Source organism: Genypterus blacodes, unplaced genomic scaffold, assembly GCF_046128005.1.
Source record: "Genypterus blacodes isolate CSIRO-AG114 ecotype Tasmania unplaced genomic scaffold, CSIRO-AGI_Gbla_v1 ptg000143l_1, whole genome shotgun sequence".
Taxonomy (NCBI): Eukaryota; Metazoa; Chordata; class Actinopteri; order Ophidiiformes; family Ophidiidae; genus Genypterus; species Genypterus blacodes.
Window position 1 is genome coordinate 1,192,298 of NW_027466945.1, and position 16,584 is coordinate 1,208,881.

General features: G+C 42.2%; 3 protein-coding genes across 6 annotated transcripts; 2 read left to right on the forward strand and 1 right to left on the reverse strand.

Annotated features, from left to right (window-relative positions):
- Nucleotides 1–205: 205 nt before the first annotated feature.
- On the forward strand, nt 206–5,436 carry tmem151ba (transmembrane protein 151Ba). The gene is made up of 2 exons (XM_076165337.1): nt 206–309; nt 2,723–5,436. Exons 1-2 carry the CDS (start codon nt 226–228, stop codon nt 4,154–4,156), a joined length of 1,518 nt encoding a protein of 505 aa, XP_076021452.1. The 5' UTR covers nt 206–225; the 3' UTR covers nt 4,157–5,436.
- Nucleotides 5,437–6,145: 709 nt separating this feature from the next.
- rnf8 (ring finger protein 8, E3 ubiquitin protein ligase) lies at nt 6,146–9,591 on the reverse strand. Of its 4 annotated transcripts, none has more exons than XM_076165425.1 (9): nt 9,359–9,591; nt 9,056–9,184; nt 8,262–8,713; nt 7,961–8,168; nt 7,769–7,831; nt 7,527–7,616; nt 7,325–7,432; nt 6,918–7,122; nt 6,146–6,557 (listed from the first exon to the last, which is right to left on the reverse strand). In XM_076165425.1, the coding sequence occupies exons 1-9, from the start codon at nt 9,479–9,481 to the stop codon at nt 6,370–6,372; spliced, it is 1,566 nt and encodes a 521-aa protein (XP_076021540.1). In that variant the 5' UTR covers nt 9,482–9,591; the 3' UTR covers nt 6,146–6,369. The 4 variants fall into 4 exon arrangements, with proteins under 4 accessions (XP_076021540.1, XP_076021538.1, XP_076021542.1 ...); XM_076165423.1 differs by having other exon boundaries at nt 6,146–6,560; XM_076165427.1 differs by having other exon boundaries at nt 6,423–6,557; nt 6,911–7,122; nt 9,359–9,590.
- A 363-nt stretch (nt 9,592–9,954) lies between these two features.
- Nucleotides 9,955–16,126, forward strand: aida (axin interactor, dorsalization associated). The gene is made up of 10 exons (XM_076165395.1): nt 9,955–10,222; nt 10,916–10,982; nt 11,430–11,483; nt 11,644–11,698; nt 11,943–12,006; nt 12,744–12,847; nt 13,505–13,627; nt 13,754–13,876; nt 14,261–14,378; nt 14,480–16,126. Exons 1-10 carry the CDS (start codon nt 10,116–10,118, stop codon nt 14,577–14,579), a joined length of 915 nt encoding a protein of 304 aa, XP_076021510.1. The 5' UTR covers nt 9,955–10,115; the 3' UTR covers nt 14,580–16,126.
- The last annotated feature ends 458 nt before the right edge of the window (nt 16,127–16,584 follow it).

The window sequence follows — 16,584 nt, forward strand, 5'->3', positions numbered from 1 at the left end:
ATCTTATATACTTCATCTAGTCTGTGTGTTCCAGCCTTTATTGCACCTTTTGCTCTTGGAGGATGCTGCTTTTGTTGTCAGTTTCCATTCGCACCCCTCAGCCTCCCCCGCTCTGTGTTGGATGATGCAAAGCGACGTCGTGTTTATGTTCTTCCCAGATTTGGAAAGAAAGCTCTCATGCCGTCAGGAGATCCGGCGTGTCCCGGTCTTTGCACCGTTGACACCATGTCCCCAGCATCGGTAGCGTCGGTCAGTGAACGCAGCACCGCCACCGTGCCCGATGAGGAGTCTGAGAACCCCAGAGAGGAGGTGAGGATCAAACATTCATATGGAGTAAATATGTGCGCATGTTAAAGAAGCTCCGTGTCCGGCAGTGTGGACATGTCCCCTGGTTTCGTCTCTCATCAAGACATGAGGTTTTCAAAGAGAGGTTCAGGTCCCATAGCAGCCAGATCTCCCACGTCTCACTCATCAACCCTCTGGAGTCATTCAGGCTCTATTGTCATCAGTTTACCCTTTAGAAAGTTGCGCTATAAAATGTCCTGAACTGAACAGGAGACATTTTGTCTTGATAATTTTTCAGACAAACAGTAAACAATCAATGGAAGACATCTGTTCAGGAAATTTTTTTTTTAAATTACGTTTTTTCCTTTTACCCCGGAAGGGTTTTATTTACCAATTCTTTGTAGAATTCAGAAGTTTGTGGAAAAATATATTTAAAATGTCATTTTAAAGAGTTTGCTTTATTATTATTATAAAAAAAAAAATCTAATCTGGTACATACGTGAACAACCTATTTTGTTGTTGTTTTTTCTGTCATAAATAGTAGTTTTCTAAAATTTTCTGGACAAAAATGATCAGACTTTGATTTCCAGCTATTTGTTTGCAGAGGAAACCTGGTTGGCTGTTCATAAACTGCGACTGTAATGTGTAACAGGAGACAGGACTATGTTATTTCCTATTGATTTGAGTTGTAGAGGATGTACTGTCTACCAGTGTGAATAAATACTCCTTGCAGTAGGCTGGTTTCCATAGGGAATGACAGTGTAAATCCCGGCGGGGCACAGGGTTACGTTGGTGAGGGACTTGGGGACTCTGTGACTAAGGTGGAGAAGATAATTATGGAGAAAATACATCTATTATTTACTCTCCACTGTGGAAGAGCACACATGCTATGTTCAATACAGCAATCTAGTGATGCTGGTTGATTTGGCTGCTGCAAAGGTTGGCCTATTGCTATTTCCAATGTTATTATCTAAAGCAGTGGTTCCCAAAGTGGGGGGTGTGCTCCCTAGGGGGGGCGCAGATCTACTGTTGGGGGGGCGCGGCGCGGGATCAGAAGAGGAGCGATATGAATAAGAACCGCCTCAGGTAAATGAATGAGGCGATACGTCTTCGTCTTGCTGCAGGAGAATGAGCGTCCAGAGCGCACCCTCCTGAATATTGCAACCTTCCTGGCGCTTCTGAATCCCTGTGGCAAATGTCACCATGTGTGGTGACATTTGCCACAGACATTAGGGCCGGCCAGACATTAGGGCAGGCCAGGTTTGCCTTGGCTTGGACCAACCCCTAGTTATGCTGCTATGAGCCTCGACTACTGGAGGACTTACCATGATGCACTGAGCTCCTCTCTCCTCCTCCTCTCGCTATCAGCATATCCATGTCATTGTATCATTACTGAATTTCACTAACTCTACTTCTTCCCCAGAGTTGTCTGTGTTCTCTCGTCTCACAGGTTGTTTAAATGCTCTGCATGTAAAGTGCCTCGAGATAACATTTGCTGTGATTTGGCGCTATATAAATAAAGCTGAACTGAATTGAATTGTAAGAGCGTTTCAGTAGTGAATGTAAGAGTACAATGCTTGAGATTGTCTCAGTATTTATGTCCTACACGGTCCCTCGTATGATGATGAGACGGGGCAACTTTCCTTTAAGTGTATGATAAAATGATAAAAACACAAAATTACAATGTCAACTGTACAATAACTGTGTTGCTTCCAACAGAGTCCGTCCCTACAGCTTCTTAAATAAACAATGAAGCTACTTTGACATCACATGCACACATTACTAAATTCTGAGTAATAAACTAATATGAATCCTATCATCTTCCAAATCATCAGTGCTAATGTTAAATTAATTGTTAAATTGAATTGTTAAATTGTTCCCTGTAATTTGATGTAAAAAAGAAGAAGAAAAAAAGAGCCGTCTCCCTTTCTGTACCCATGCACATACATGTACCCATACTGTGCTGCTCACTATCAACAAGGTATTTTTATTCTGTGGAGCTGTTTTTTTTTTTTTTTTAATGTCATGATGTATTGATGAGTTTTTGTTGATGGGCGGTGCAGACTGAGACATGCACAGCTACTTCACAGCTCATGCATAAACGATGTAAAAGCACTTAGAATGCTGAATATTTCCCTAAATATTTTATTCTCTATGTGTAAGTTCTCAATTTTATCAAGTATTATTCGAAATGATAAAGTGCATTGATAGTTTTAGTATTTACTTATACACTGCAGTGATGTTTGAAGATCCTGACTCTCTCTCCCTCTTTACAGGAAATAGGTGAAACATGTTGATCAGTATATCTGTATATAGAAATATATTTTTGAAAATAAAAAAAAAAAATTAGACTGACGTAGGACTGAAATTGGAATTTGCAAAAAAAAAAGATGTCAGATTTCATTGCCTTATCCCTGTTTTCTCATGCTTGGTGTAGCAGCGGCCCCTGAAACAGTCCCTGAGTAAATCCCTGTGTCAGGAGAGCCACTGGAAATGTCTTCTGCTGTCCCTGCTGATGTACGGCTGCGTCGGGACCATGACATGGTGCCAGGTCACCAAGGTCACACGCCTTTCCTTCAACAACGCATACAAGGGAAAGTCCATGATGTACCATGAGAGTCCCTGCTCTAACGGTTACATCTACATCCCGCTGGCCTTCCTGGTCATGCTGTATGTGGTCTACGTGGTGGAGTGCTGGCACTGGTACACCAAGAACGAGCTAAGGTACAAAGTGGATGCGGACAGTGTGACTGAGCGCATCCAGCGCATGCAGCAGGCTACACCGTGCATCTGGTGGAAGGCCATCAGCTATCACTATGTCAGGAGAACTCGGCAAGTGACACGCTACCGTAACGGAGACGCCTACACCACTACGCAGGTCTACCATGAACGGGTCAACATGCACGTGGCTGAGGCAGAGTTTGACTATGAGAACTGCGGGGTTAAGGACATCTCAAAGCTCCTGCTAGACCTGGAGGGATTTCCCATCACCAGGCTCAGGTTCACCAAGTGCTTTAGCTTTGCCAATGTGGAGTCTGAGAACTCATACCTGACGCAACGGGCCAGGTTCTTCACAGAGAATGAGGGCCTGGATGACTACATGGAGGCCAGAGAGGGGATGCATCTGAAGAATGTAGACTTTAAGGAGTTTATGTTTGCCCTATCTGACCCTAATCGCCTTCCCTGGTATGCATCCAACTCCATTTTCTGGGCGGCGGCTGCTTGCACTCTCTCTTGGCCTCTGCGGGTGCTGACAGAGTACCGCACTGCCTGTGTCCATTACCATGTGGAGAAGCTGTTCGGCTTTGACTTTGTGCCAGCAACGCCATCTGAGGAGCGGCCCTACTGCCAACACATCCCACGGGTCAACACAATCGACAGCACAGAGCTGGAGTGGCACATCCGCTCCAACCAGCAGCTGGTTCCCAGCTATTCAGAGGCCATTCTCATGGACCTGGCACAGTTGTCAGGGAGCTGTAACACTTACTCCAGATGTGGTAGCTACAGGCAGAACTGTGAACAATGTCACAGAACAATCAGCAGCTCCTCCATCTTTTCTCGCAGCGCCCTCACCATCTTCAATGGTAGCAGCCCGCGCATCCCCTTCAGTGCCAGTCGCTTCTCCCTGAGTCGACTGTACGGCTCCCGACAGAGCTGCATATGGAGGAGCAGCGGGAGCCTGAATGAGCAGTCCTGCCCCACAGAAAGCACACACTGTCTGTCAGGCCAGCAAACCTCTGTGGAGGGCCCGCCAACCTACCACGATGCACTGTGCTTCCCAGTGCTCATTGTACATCGCAACGAAGGTTGCCTCAACCACAACCACCACTCATTGCACAGAAATGGCTCCTGTGTAGAGACGTCCTTATGACCCACACCCGCCAGTTGTGACTGACCTTCATTTAATGCTTGGCCCTTACATCATTGAGGATCATAGTGTTTCCTTGCTAAGTGGTTCCCAACCAATTCACTTCTCAGAGCCTCCAGAGCCAGAGCTCACAGTACACAAGTCAGGGAAAAATCACAAGCAATGAACAATGACTAAATGCTCTCAGACTGTTCTTTAAATTACATTGACAATAATTCCAAAGTGTCACATAACTGTCCAACAGGATCTACAAAGGAAAGAAGCAAAATGCCAAGGACGGTGACATGCTACTGTAAATGTTACGTTGTATAAATGTTACAGGGAGGCAGTGGCTCAGTGGGTAGTACTTCTGCTTGGGAACCGGAGGGTTGCTGGTTCGAGCCCCTGCCGAGGTGCCCCTGAGCAAGGCACCAAACCCTCAATTGCTCCCCTCTCTGCGAAGGGTGGTAATGTAATGTAAGTCGCTTTGGATAAAAGCGTCTGCCAAATGATCGTAATGTAATGTAATGTATTTGTTCAACTTAGTCACAGACAATTTGTAAGGACACGACTAAAGGTCTGGAGTATTAAAGTTGAGCTTGACTCATCAGCTGACCAAGAAAGTGCCAAGAATCGGATGGAATATGACAGTGAAAGGAAAATGAACAAATCATGAATCATCTATTGACTTGTGAGTAAGGGGGGAAACACTCAAAGACGTCAGCCTCCTTGTCAAAGCATTATCTTTAAGCCACATATCTTGTTGTGGCTCACATGAGTTCACTTGTGTCCTATTCCAATGAGGAAATACTGGAGTCATGCCCCTTTCCATACACGTGCTAGGAGAGCAGTTGTGTGAATGAGGAAACATGATTGCGTAACACTATTTGCCCATAGCCACACATGAATCTGCTGCTGTGTTTTATGAACTACCCCTAATGGCTATTCCATTAAAAGTAATACATCCCCATAGTATAGAGATATCAATGTCCAACAACAGCATCCATTTAGTTGAATATAATGTGGTAGCAGTGCCTCTCTGGTGTGCTAAATATAGCAACCTAGTCAATGAATAATTGAGTACGGGAGGGCTTAAGGACACAAACTGTTTGTCAGTCAATAATCTGAAAGTGAACTCACTATATGACTTTAACATTGTAAACCTAAGTCACACTGATCCATTTAATCATTCTCAGCTGTCTACTTTCTGTATATACTGTATATATATGACTCCAAAAATGTTTTTATTGCCGCCTGTGTTCCATAATTAACCAGTACAAAAATAAATGTAGAAAATGTCACAATGTTGCCTTGATCTTACATATACAGTTTAAATGACTGCATAATGCCAAATCTGTGTATCTAGATTAAGATAAGGTTCAATAAACACCAAACTGCTCATTCTACATCCCAATGATTGTGTTGTTTATATAAAAGAATAAATAAGTCTATAAGAAATAAATAAGTAAGGGTTAATGTGTAATTCCTGGATCTTCTTCTGGCCGTGCAAATGTTACAAACATGTCAGTAACGAGCACTATTAAGGGGTTAATGAGCTATGTTGAGGCTCAAGTCTTCATTTTTCAGTGTCATGAATACCGACTCACTTCTGATGGCACTCTGTCGCCACGGTAACTTATGCTGCAAAGCAATTCTTGGCCGGAGCAGAATTTGTTAAGAGTTTAGTCAGGCGGAAATTTAAAGCAGCACGTCTCTAGACCAATCACCTTGCTATGGAAATTAGCATCATCGTACCGGAAGGATCCTGTTGACATACCTTTAGTTTCGAGGTTTCCTTGTATAAAATGGAGAGAGGATATTTAGATAGCAGCTGAATTTCTTGAGAATACTCTTTGCATACGAAGACTACTTGTAATTTGCGAGTGAAGTCAAATCAAATCCAGCTTTGTTTAACTAATTTAATTGATCAAATGAAATGTTTTACTATTTGTACTTATTGAGGTTCAGAGTCAATGTGAGCATCAGAAAGTACAGGCAGAGAGCGACTGAATGTGAAAATGCACAAGAAGAAACTTTATTCCTTTTGTTGAAAATAAAGACAATAAGACAAACAACGCAGAGAAAAAACAGAAACCGTAGCTAAATCAAGTTCTGGACTATCGTTGTAACATCCAATGTCTATCATCTTAAACATCACAGGAGCATTCTTTGGAAATACAAACTTTTAACTACCACAAAGTCCGAACCTAAGTACGACCCCAAAAAGGTGAAAATGGCTAAATTTCTAACTCGTCACCGCTTTCCTCAGAGTAAGTACTGCTGAGTGGACTGGAGTCCAGGTGGATGCTGCTCTCTGTGTCCACGGAGATGACGGAGCTGAAGCTGCTACCGATGGACACCATGCTGCCTTCACTGTCACTGTGGCTGACGTCGTCTTGGATCACCATCACCTCTGCGGAATTACCTGCTGGCAAACACACAAATGAAACTGAGCCTTCACGTAAAACGACAACAACATCATTCCACTGATCCTTCCCCTCGTCCATGATGCTCCCTAAATGAATGCAGCTCAAAAGGGCAAACATGTGGAGGATCTTTGATATAAAAACGGGACATTCACATGTGAGTTTGGTAGAAAAGTATTATAAACATGTCTGGTTTTAATATATGAGAAAGAAGAAGAAGAAGTTTCTCTTTGTTCCTGAGCTCCTGACGATGACCACAACACACTGACTGTGCTGGTGACATCATGGTGAAAAGGCCCTGACCCCTGACCCTGCCAGGAGGAGCAGAATAACGACAGTGTGGATAACCCACCTCTCACCTTTCCTCTCAGTGATGAGGATCTGTCGCCTGGCTTTCATGTCCAGGCTCAGGTTCTCCACCATGCTGTCGATGCAGTTGTCCAGCGCCAAGCAGCGGGTCTGAGACTGAATGCCCTGTCGGCAGATGGGACACTCGTCTTTCTTCTTACGCCACTGCTGGATGCAGTGACAGCAGAAGCTGTGGGCACAGTTCAGGATGACGGCCTGAGGAGGACAGAAGGGTCTTAGGAATGATGTATGAATGTATGAAGGGTTAAATGTGAGGAACATGTAAAGCTCAAAAATGCTCCCTTTCTTACAAAAACATTTGGGATATTTCATAATTTTCCAAAACATTTCCTGGCCTGGACAAATGACATTGCAAGGATTTTGCTGTCATCTGTCAATGACTTTGATTCAAGCGTACCTCGATGAAGAGCTCAGAGCAGATGATGCACTGAAGCTCGTTCTCCAGAACTTCAGTGACTTGTGTGACCACCTCCTCTTTTTGAGCTCGTGCCTTCTCTTTCTCCTCCTGCAAAAAAGAGCCAGAACATCCTGCTGATAAGATCAAACACAAAACGATTGAAAAGAGCAAATGTGTAAACGCTCTGAATATATCTTTGTACCTTTGTCACTTCCAACTCTTTGTTTTTGGCCAAGAGGATCTCCTCAAAGCCTTGGCGAGAAAGGGCGAGCTCTTCTATGACTTTCTTTTGCTACAGATAAGAACCACAAATTAAGACAAAGTCAGAACTGTGAACATTCTAAATACACTGCTTAAATCAAACATTGGATCTTCAATGAATCCAATCCAACCAATCTATGTGTTTATACCTTAGATCCAAAACATCAGGTGAAGTCTGATTACCTCTTGTAAGGCCTCATTCAGCTGTTTCTTCAAGAAGTCGCCTTCACATCGTGTTGTCTGTGCCTTTAGGAAAAGAAATCAGAAGGTGTCATTGACAGAAAATAATGATTTAATGTCTGTATAAAATCCACTCAGTCCTCTTATTGTTTTCCAAATGCTGCAGACGTGTGGGAAAAAGGAAACATTCCTCACCAGAAGCTGTTTCTTGGTTTGACTGAAGGATTTCTCCAGTTTCTCCATTCTGTGCATCTTGGCCCTGAGTGTCTCCAGCTGCTCCTGCAGCTCCCTGACCTGCTCCTCTCCCAGCGGGTCACCCTGCCGCGCTTCTCCCTCCAGTGATGCCATTCGTCTCTGGGTGTCATCAACCCGTTCCCTCAGCATCAAGATGTTCTGGCTGTACCTGTAGAAATAAATACACGCAATGTCTTACATTTCTATTTACAATTCATCTCCTGGACGTGGTAACACATCAGAGTATGATGGTGTGATATACATATGTAAGTTGTCCAGGTCACTTGGACTGGCTGAGACATCTGGACGCTGGTCTACTTCTTGAGCTGATTGGCTGGGCCTGGTTTCCTTGGTCCAGGTGGGACTTGGTTTCTGTTGTTGTCCAACTGCAGCCAGAGGACAAGGCTGTGCAAATGATTTATCTGAGGAAGAGCAGCGGTAAAGTTTTGGCTTTGATGAGGTAGATGGCTCAACTTCTTCAGGGCATAATTTCCTCTTGGGCTTCTTCAGCTTGGCCGCTGTATTCACAGCCACTCTGTGTCCCTTTGCCAGGCAGGCTTTAATGTCTTTGAGAGGCCGCCGCACAAGTACATAGTCAAACTCCACCTTGGTCTCAATTATAGGAACTCCGAGTTGTATAGAATCTCCGAGCCTGAGCTGATGGGCTTCTTCAGCAGGTAAACGGTTTCCATTCACCCAGACACCATTCAGACTCTGAGGAATTGAGCAAAACAAGGAACATGGAACAACATGAAGACAATTCTGCATGGAGGCATTTCTGACACAGAAAATGAAACTCTCTACAATCAATACAACGATTTTCAGGCTTCTAAGATGAAGAATTTTCTAGAAAGAAATGTATTTGTCTGACTTGATTTATACAGTAGATAACATTGAGCATTTCATGAAACTTGAAGATTAAAGCAGTATTAAGGCTTTATAATTTAAAAGGGGCCATTAAGGAGATGTAAACAAAATATAAGAATTGACATTTTTGGACAGATGCCCGTGTTTTTCCTTTAATATTAATAACAAAAAACGAATGCAGTGACCTACCTTCCTGTCTGTCACTGTCCACTGTCCATCTTCCTTTTGCTTTAAAGTGCAGTGCAGCCTGGAGATCATCAGAGGACAACCTGGAGACAAGAGTTGGTATGTGACGTCCACACCACGTCCAATGGTGACCTGGACAGGCAAAAACGAAACAAAATGCTCGCCCAGTTAGCTCCAGACGGAACCTTCAGCCGGTAAACACATACAGACACTCTTTCGTTATTAAATGCACCTAAAAATGTGAATTTTCACTTGAAGTTTAGCTGTAGGAACTTAATTCGACGTTAGCATCTTAGCAAACTGCACCTCTGTATTATCGACCAAATGAAGCCAGTCTGAGTTTCGTCCAACACGCATTAAACAGAAAGCCTCTGATTCTATACATTCATCCTCTTCAGCCACTGAAGATTCTGTCGTTAAATTATCCATGTTATCTCATTCTGTCACTAAAAAGCAAGAACGCTACACTTGGATGTTTTGTTTCGGACTCAAGGTGCCATTTTGGGTCAAGTTAGCAAAAGACAAGCCGAAGCTGGAAGTGGTTGAAGGTGTGCTTGCAAAAATAAAAGGGAGAAACCGGAAATCACTATATGTTTTATTTTGCCTTTTCACTTCAACTTCATCTCTATAAAGTCCCAGCGTGTCTGGGAGAACTACTGTATACACTCAGTTTCTGTTCCGTTGAACTAAAATAAGAAATCTGATTAAATATATCCAAACTCAACTAACGCAAATTTGTACATATGCCTTAGATATAAACAAAAGAAAAAATAACAAGTTCTTGGACGCTAGATAATAAAAGCTCCCGTGGTAATTATATCGATCGCGCGACCCCGTATCTTAAACCGAACGCACTTCTTATTTTAGGTGGGACTTCCGGTGTTTAGCGGAAACAGTATTTGTACAAGCAGTTCTGTTTTTTCCCGAGCGCCTGAGCAGCAGTGGGGCTCGGCCCGAGTGTCACCGGTTCATTTGTCCGCCTCTGGAAAGCACACAACCGGGTTTACGGCGATGCTACGCGGCATTTAGATGGGGAAATAATCCGCTATGCTGACCGGCCAAAATGTCTGATACCAACAAGACTGTGCAAAAATGGCACGCCAGTTTTAGAAAAGCCACGGACTTTGATTCGTGGGGGCAATTAGTGGAGGCTATAGATGAGTACCAAATGTAAGTTTCATTCAACATGTGTGTGTCATGACTCTCCGTGTTAATCCGTCATATACAGACCAACAAACCGAGAGACAGAGCGATCCCAGTTGGCAGCTGTCAGTTTAAATAGCAGTAAATAAATAAAAGCAGACCCAGCGTGACGTGACGTGACGTGATGTTGTGGTAACTCGCTGTGCAAAAGTACCAGTTCATATGCAAATTAGTCATTTCATAAGGCATATAGATGGAGAAATCAATAATATGAACTGTAATGTACTGCAGAGATCGGTCAGTATTATGAAATGTTGGACCACACCCTCTTAATGTCACGGGTGGGTTTTGTGTTTAGAGTGTCATCTTTCCTGCGCAGATCCACAAGAGTCAATTTAAAGCTTTTGCATGCGTGTCATTTGCTTTGTCAGCTACTTGTTGTTTTATCTGAAATAACCACCAGTCATTAAATATGTGCATTTTAGTGCGACAGGTTCACTCTTTGACCGCGAGGTGGCGCAATCAAACCAAATAGTAAAACAATATAATGTAAAATGTCTTGCTGATTAGATATTTAGAAACATATAACATATGTTTGTAGTAGTATTATTATAAATTGTGCTTTGGGGTTTGTTTTGTAAACCCACAACATTGGATTTATCCATGAAATGTTGTAGTAAACATTGTAAACTCTACCACTGTTTATGCTGCTTAACCTAGACTAGCACGACAACTGCAAAAAGAGGTCCAGGCAACTAATTCATCAGACTTCGCAGAAGAGCAGAAGGTAAATATTATCTCTACCAATTAAAGCTTCTCTTATATCTTATATACTACTGTAATTGCAGAGTGTGTGGGTGTGTGTACGTCAATGCAATGAGCACAACGAGCACCATTCCTCCAAACGCTCCCACACTTGGCAGACACATTGTTCAGGGGTCCAGCATGTATAAAGGGGGCTTTTCAGTACATTTGTATGTTGTTTATTTATTTTCTTAAACATATTACTATGATGATGAGTTGAGACATGCATGAAATCATGAATGGTGCTATAGTTGACACACACACACACACACACACACACACACACACACTACTTTGAGAACACCATGGGCAACATAAAGGGAGTTTTGTGAAAGAGCTTCAAGAATTCACATCATTTATTAATGACACATTTTAAAATTAATTTCCCCCATAGTTATCACCCACAATCATAATTTCTTCTTCTTTTCAGAAAACTTTGGGGAAGATTGCAGCATGCCTGGAAATGAGAAGTGCCAGTTTGCAGGTTTGTTTAATTCTATTTCTTATAAGAATGTTACAACAACATGAGGTGGTGAATACAGCACAAGGTGGCTCTAAATTTCTCTAAACTGATCAGCAAATACTTTGAAATGTTGGTTCTCTGAAGATGAAACTACAGAAAGTGTCATTGTTCTGTTCCTCAGTGCACACAGTCAAAGGAGGAGTTCAAGTTAGAAGACATGAAGAAGCTGGAAAACAGTAAGTTACACTTACAGTTACAATACTAATAGCAGGACAGGGTCTTCATCTCTACAGGACAGGCTTCTATAGCAACCTGTGAGATGAGAGAACACAGAAAACTCTGGGGAAGCATTTAAGTTAGTGAAATGACATGGATATGCACGGATAGAGAGGAGCTCAGTGCATCATGGGAAGTCTCCCAGAAGTCTAGACACAGGGTCTTCTGTCTCCTTTACTCACATCTTTGTCCCTTTGTCCACAGTTCTTAAAAATATACTGACCTACAATAAAGAATTTCCCTTCGATGTCCAACCAGTGCCCTCAAGGTAAATACCTTTCATTTCATATTTACTGGTGCTGCCTTTATGACATTTCTGAGCATACTTACAGAGAGAGATTACATGGAAACACGCAGGAGGGTCCGTTATGTTATTGGGTTGCTTTGCTGCGTCTTTGAATCTGTGGCGTGCACAGTGAAGTTAGAAGATTGTCAGGACATTCTGGAGTGAAACATCCTGCCCAGTGTCAGAGAGCTCCGTCTCTGCCTCACGTCAGGGCTCCTAGAACAGCACCAAGACCCTGAGAGTGGAGCAAACAACCAGCTGAGAAGAATAAACGTCTCATTCAGAGCTACAGAGAGCGCTTGTTTGCAGTAATGCCTCAAAAGGGTGCAACAGAATATTAAGAGTCCCGGACACAATGATACCAAACAGCACAGGCAGAAGCTGAATGACTGATCATAAGATTGACTGTACTGATACACACATAAATGTAAATGTATTATCCCTTCTAAGGGGTATCAGTAATTTTGTCCAGGTCATATTCACTTGTTTTAATAATGTTACATCCAAAGTCAAATGCAAAGCGTCAGGTTTATTAAATATGAATAAAAATGTGTGTACATCCATTACTTAAGTCAGTTTCAACTTCTTTCAGAGGACATTGTGGGGGTTTGTTTTTATTTTAAGGGTACCGACTCTTTTAGCCACATCTGTAGAAGACAAATGGTTTGATACAGTTCTCTATTGAACTTGAAGTAAAAGTTGTTCTCACCCTCTGTCAGGAAAATCCTTGCTCCAGGGGAGGAGGAGAACCTGGAGCTTGAGGAGGAGGAGGATGCTGCAGCAGGACCCGGTTCTACAGAAGCCTTTCCCCCGAGAGCGCCTGGTACTGTGCACGCAGCAGTTTGTTGACTTTGTTCAATCATTTTGTCACTTTGGTCCTGTGTTACTGTGGTCTTGAGGGCTGTTTGATTGTGTGTGTGTCTCTTCTGTTCCTTCTGTTGCCGCTGTGCATGGCTTCATTGCTCATTCTCACCCGCCTGCTTCATTACCAGCCTCTCAAGGTACGAAGCTTTAACCACAATCAGTGTCTAAGTGTGTCCTCGTTTACTGTTCCTATTACAGTCATCATGTAAAATCTTGATTGATAAGTCATGAGCCTAACTCCGTCTCCTCAACACAATTCCCAATTTGACGCACTGCCAACAATACTACAGGGATTTAATCCTCCACAGCTAAAATGAAGTCATCATCTGGGGCCAAACTGGTTCCAGCTAAAACCTCCTTTACATTTGGGGAGGAGGTGAATGGGGCCAAATCAGTTGTGTCGATTTGGTGCTTAACCAATCCCAAAACAGAGTGCTGCTGTTAAATTTCACCTCTGTCACTTAAGGAGCGCCATAATTAACAATCTACGAGTTCAGTAGTCCAGCTGTTGCTTAGCGATGGAGATGTAAACACGTCAAAAAAAGCATTTAAACATCTGGAAATAGAAATCCTACAGTACATGGAAAGTATTTCTGAAACTTTTGTTCCATTGCAGGGACATTGTTGCCGCGGTTACCATCAGAGCCTGGGATGGCGCTACTTACGATCAAAATTGACAAAATCGGGTTGAAGGATGCCGGGCAGTGCATCGATCCTTATGTGACCGTTAGTGTCAAAGGTACTGATCCAATCTCATCCTACACACTGATGAGCACGTGATGCTGCTGACGCTCAGGGCCGCACAAAGACTTGTTGGGACCAAGAGCATTGTAAGGAAGAGTGTGTGTGTGTGTGTCCCCTGCAGATGTGAATGGTATCGACCTGAGCCCAGTTCAGGACACACCTGTTGCCACCAGGAAGGAAGACACATACGTTCACTTCAGCGTGGAGGTGGAGATACAGAGGCATGTTGAGAAAATACCCAAAGGTAAAAGTCACACAAAATAAAGTACATCATAGATTTATAGTCTCAACTAGCCATACAGGGACTTAGCCTAGCCTCACGCTAAGTTCACATCTTTGGTCATACACACTGACTCGCTTTATAATGTGTTTAAACTAAGATTTGTTAGTGTTGGCTGAGACCAAAACCCACTCTGAAATCAACTTCCTGTTAGGTTGACACACATTTTGAGAATATTGTGGAGCCAAAATAGTGAACCTAGCATAACAGTTTAGTGATAAAAGCAGTGTCACATGGAGGCAAAGAGACAGGAAGTCAGATGTGGGACACTTACAACTCTAATGTGAGCATAGAGCTGCTGGTTAGGATTCAAAGGACCCACTGAGTCTGTGTCCTCAACTCCTCTAGGAGCGGCCATCTTCTTTGAATTCAAGCACTACAAACCCAAAAAGAGGTTTACCAGCACCAAATGTTTTGCCTTCATGGAAATGGACGAGATCAAACCGGGCCTCATCGTCATCGAACTGTGAGTCAGGCGACATCAATCCTATCTTAATTTAGGAAGTTTCATGAAATTGTCTTCTTGCGTCTCCGGGATCATGAAGTACGTTCCGTCTGAAATTTCAGGTACAAGAAGCCCGCTGACTTCAAGAGGAAGAAACTCCAGCTGCTAACGAAGAAACCACTCTATCTTCATCTTCATCAGACGTTGCACAAGGACAGCTAAGTCTTTCAGACGCGGCATGTTGTTAACCCTTTCCACGCATTTCTCACATCCACATCCGGCAATATTCCATCGACGCCTTCGTCCCCTTTGTTTCCACGAGTAGATGAGGAAAATAAATGGAATCAAGCCAAATATTTCTCTCATCAGCACAGATCAGCATGTTAGTTTTGCATTTTTATACTTTTGGAGTTTGTTTTTCACATATATCCTGACTTTTAAAAGGAAAGAAAGCTCCAAAACCTACAAATAAAATACAACTCATCTCTAATCTTAATCTATCACTAAGGGCAAACGGTATCCATAAACCTCTTAACGCTTGCATTGGAAGCTGCATTACTACGCTATTTCATTTGCTTGTTGGATAAGCTACTCATAAAACAAACACCATAGGAAATCAAGATCTGTTTCAGTCTGAAGGTTCATTTAGTTCAAATGTATTGACACAACCTGCAGAGATGTCCATGTATCAAATAACAGAAATACAGTATGTAAATAATAGAAATGTTCAAGTCTGGAGGACAACAAACAAGGAGCGGTTAGACTTTGAATCATGATGGTTGTTTGAAGTTTGAGGTTCCTTCCACATTTGTTACATATCTAATGGAGGGATCTAAGTCATTCCAACAGGTTCACAAAGTTGTTCTTCTTTCTTTTTCTTTCTTTCTGCAGCTGTAGTTTCAGTATTGTAATTAGTCAGTGGGGTTCATAAAGTGGTACAATGTTAAATATACTAGAGGTGTAAGTGTATAACTCAAACCAATACAGTGACTCCATACTGTACGTATACATCCAACACCGATTGGCATTTTTAGATTCACAACATTGAAAGCTGTGATGGCGTGTGTTGTATTCTTCGGATGCCAGTTTTCTCTGAATATTTCTTGCAGCTCTTCATCGCTCCCCAGGTCATAACTTCACAGCGATTGAAGTGTTAGTGTTCATCTTTTACTGTGTGTTCAAATATCTTAACACAGAGTTTTATAAATGCTTGGTGCTAAAATAACTGCGGCATGGTTTGCATGACTGAGACTGATATGTATTTTGCACGCCGTTGAATCATCCAGCTTTTTATCAACTACCAAGAATTGTCCCGTTTTTAAACTCCTGTTGCTGTGCACATCAGAGATACTTTCATTTAAATACATTATATTAATGAAATATGTAGGGCATGCTTCTTTATTTGCAAAACGTGTTTGTGTGTCATTTGTTACTGAGAAGAATCCACTGCTTTTATTTTGAAATGTCACCCTGTTGTAAAGGGCTTTTAAAAATGAATTTGGATTTCAAGTTGACTGTTCTGATTCAGATCTCCACTACAACATCTGCATGTCATATTTTGGGTTTAAATTTTATTTTTGTAATGTCACAAAGTAACTGTAAGACACTAATAGTTGAATATTAATGTGAGTGTGTGTGTGTGTAGGTATGCGCGCTATGATGTAGTAGGATTGAGAGTATAAATGTTTGTTTTGTCTACAGATTGAGGGGATTTACATCAAATATTTGCTTTTCATTTCTAATAAACACAAACAAGAGATCCATAAGAATTGGAAGATTTGTCCAAATCATTTGCACCTTACTGAATTAGGTGTGTGTTGTGCCTCACTGTGATTATAAACGTGATCCCTGGCTGATGTTTTTACTTTTTGTTCTTTTTCTTGGAGAAAGTAGATGAAACCAAAATTGAATGGAATTTCAAGTCTCAAGTTCTAGTTCTTCTTTACCAACAGGAAATAACCTGTGTTGTCCAGATAGTTAACCTGTGACGGACAATAAAACCTCAGGACTTCACCCTCTACAGGCACAAACACCTTGATTGGGCTGTTTTTACTGGCTCAAACCTGCTCCTCATGACCTCTAAGCTAAATTGTATGTGTCAAATCAGTGGAGCCAATTTCACTTTTACTGTAAAAAAAACCTCCCACTTCAATAATTGCATAATGCTTCATCTTTGGTTTGGGGAAGTCAAGTCTTTTTAGGTTAAAGGATCAAGTCCCAAGTCAAT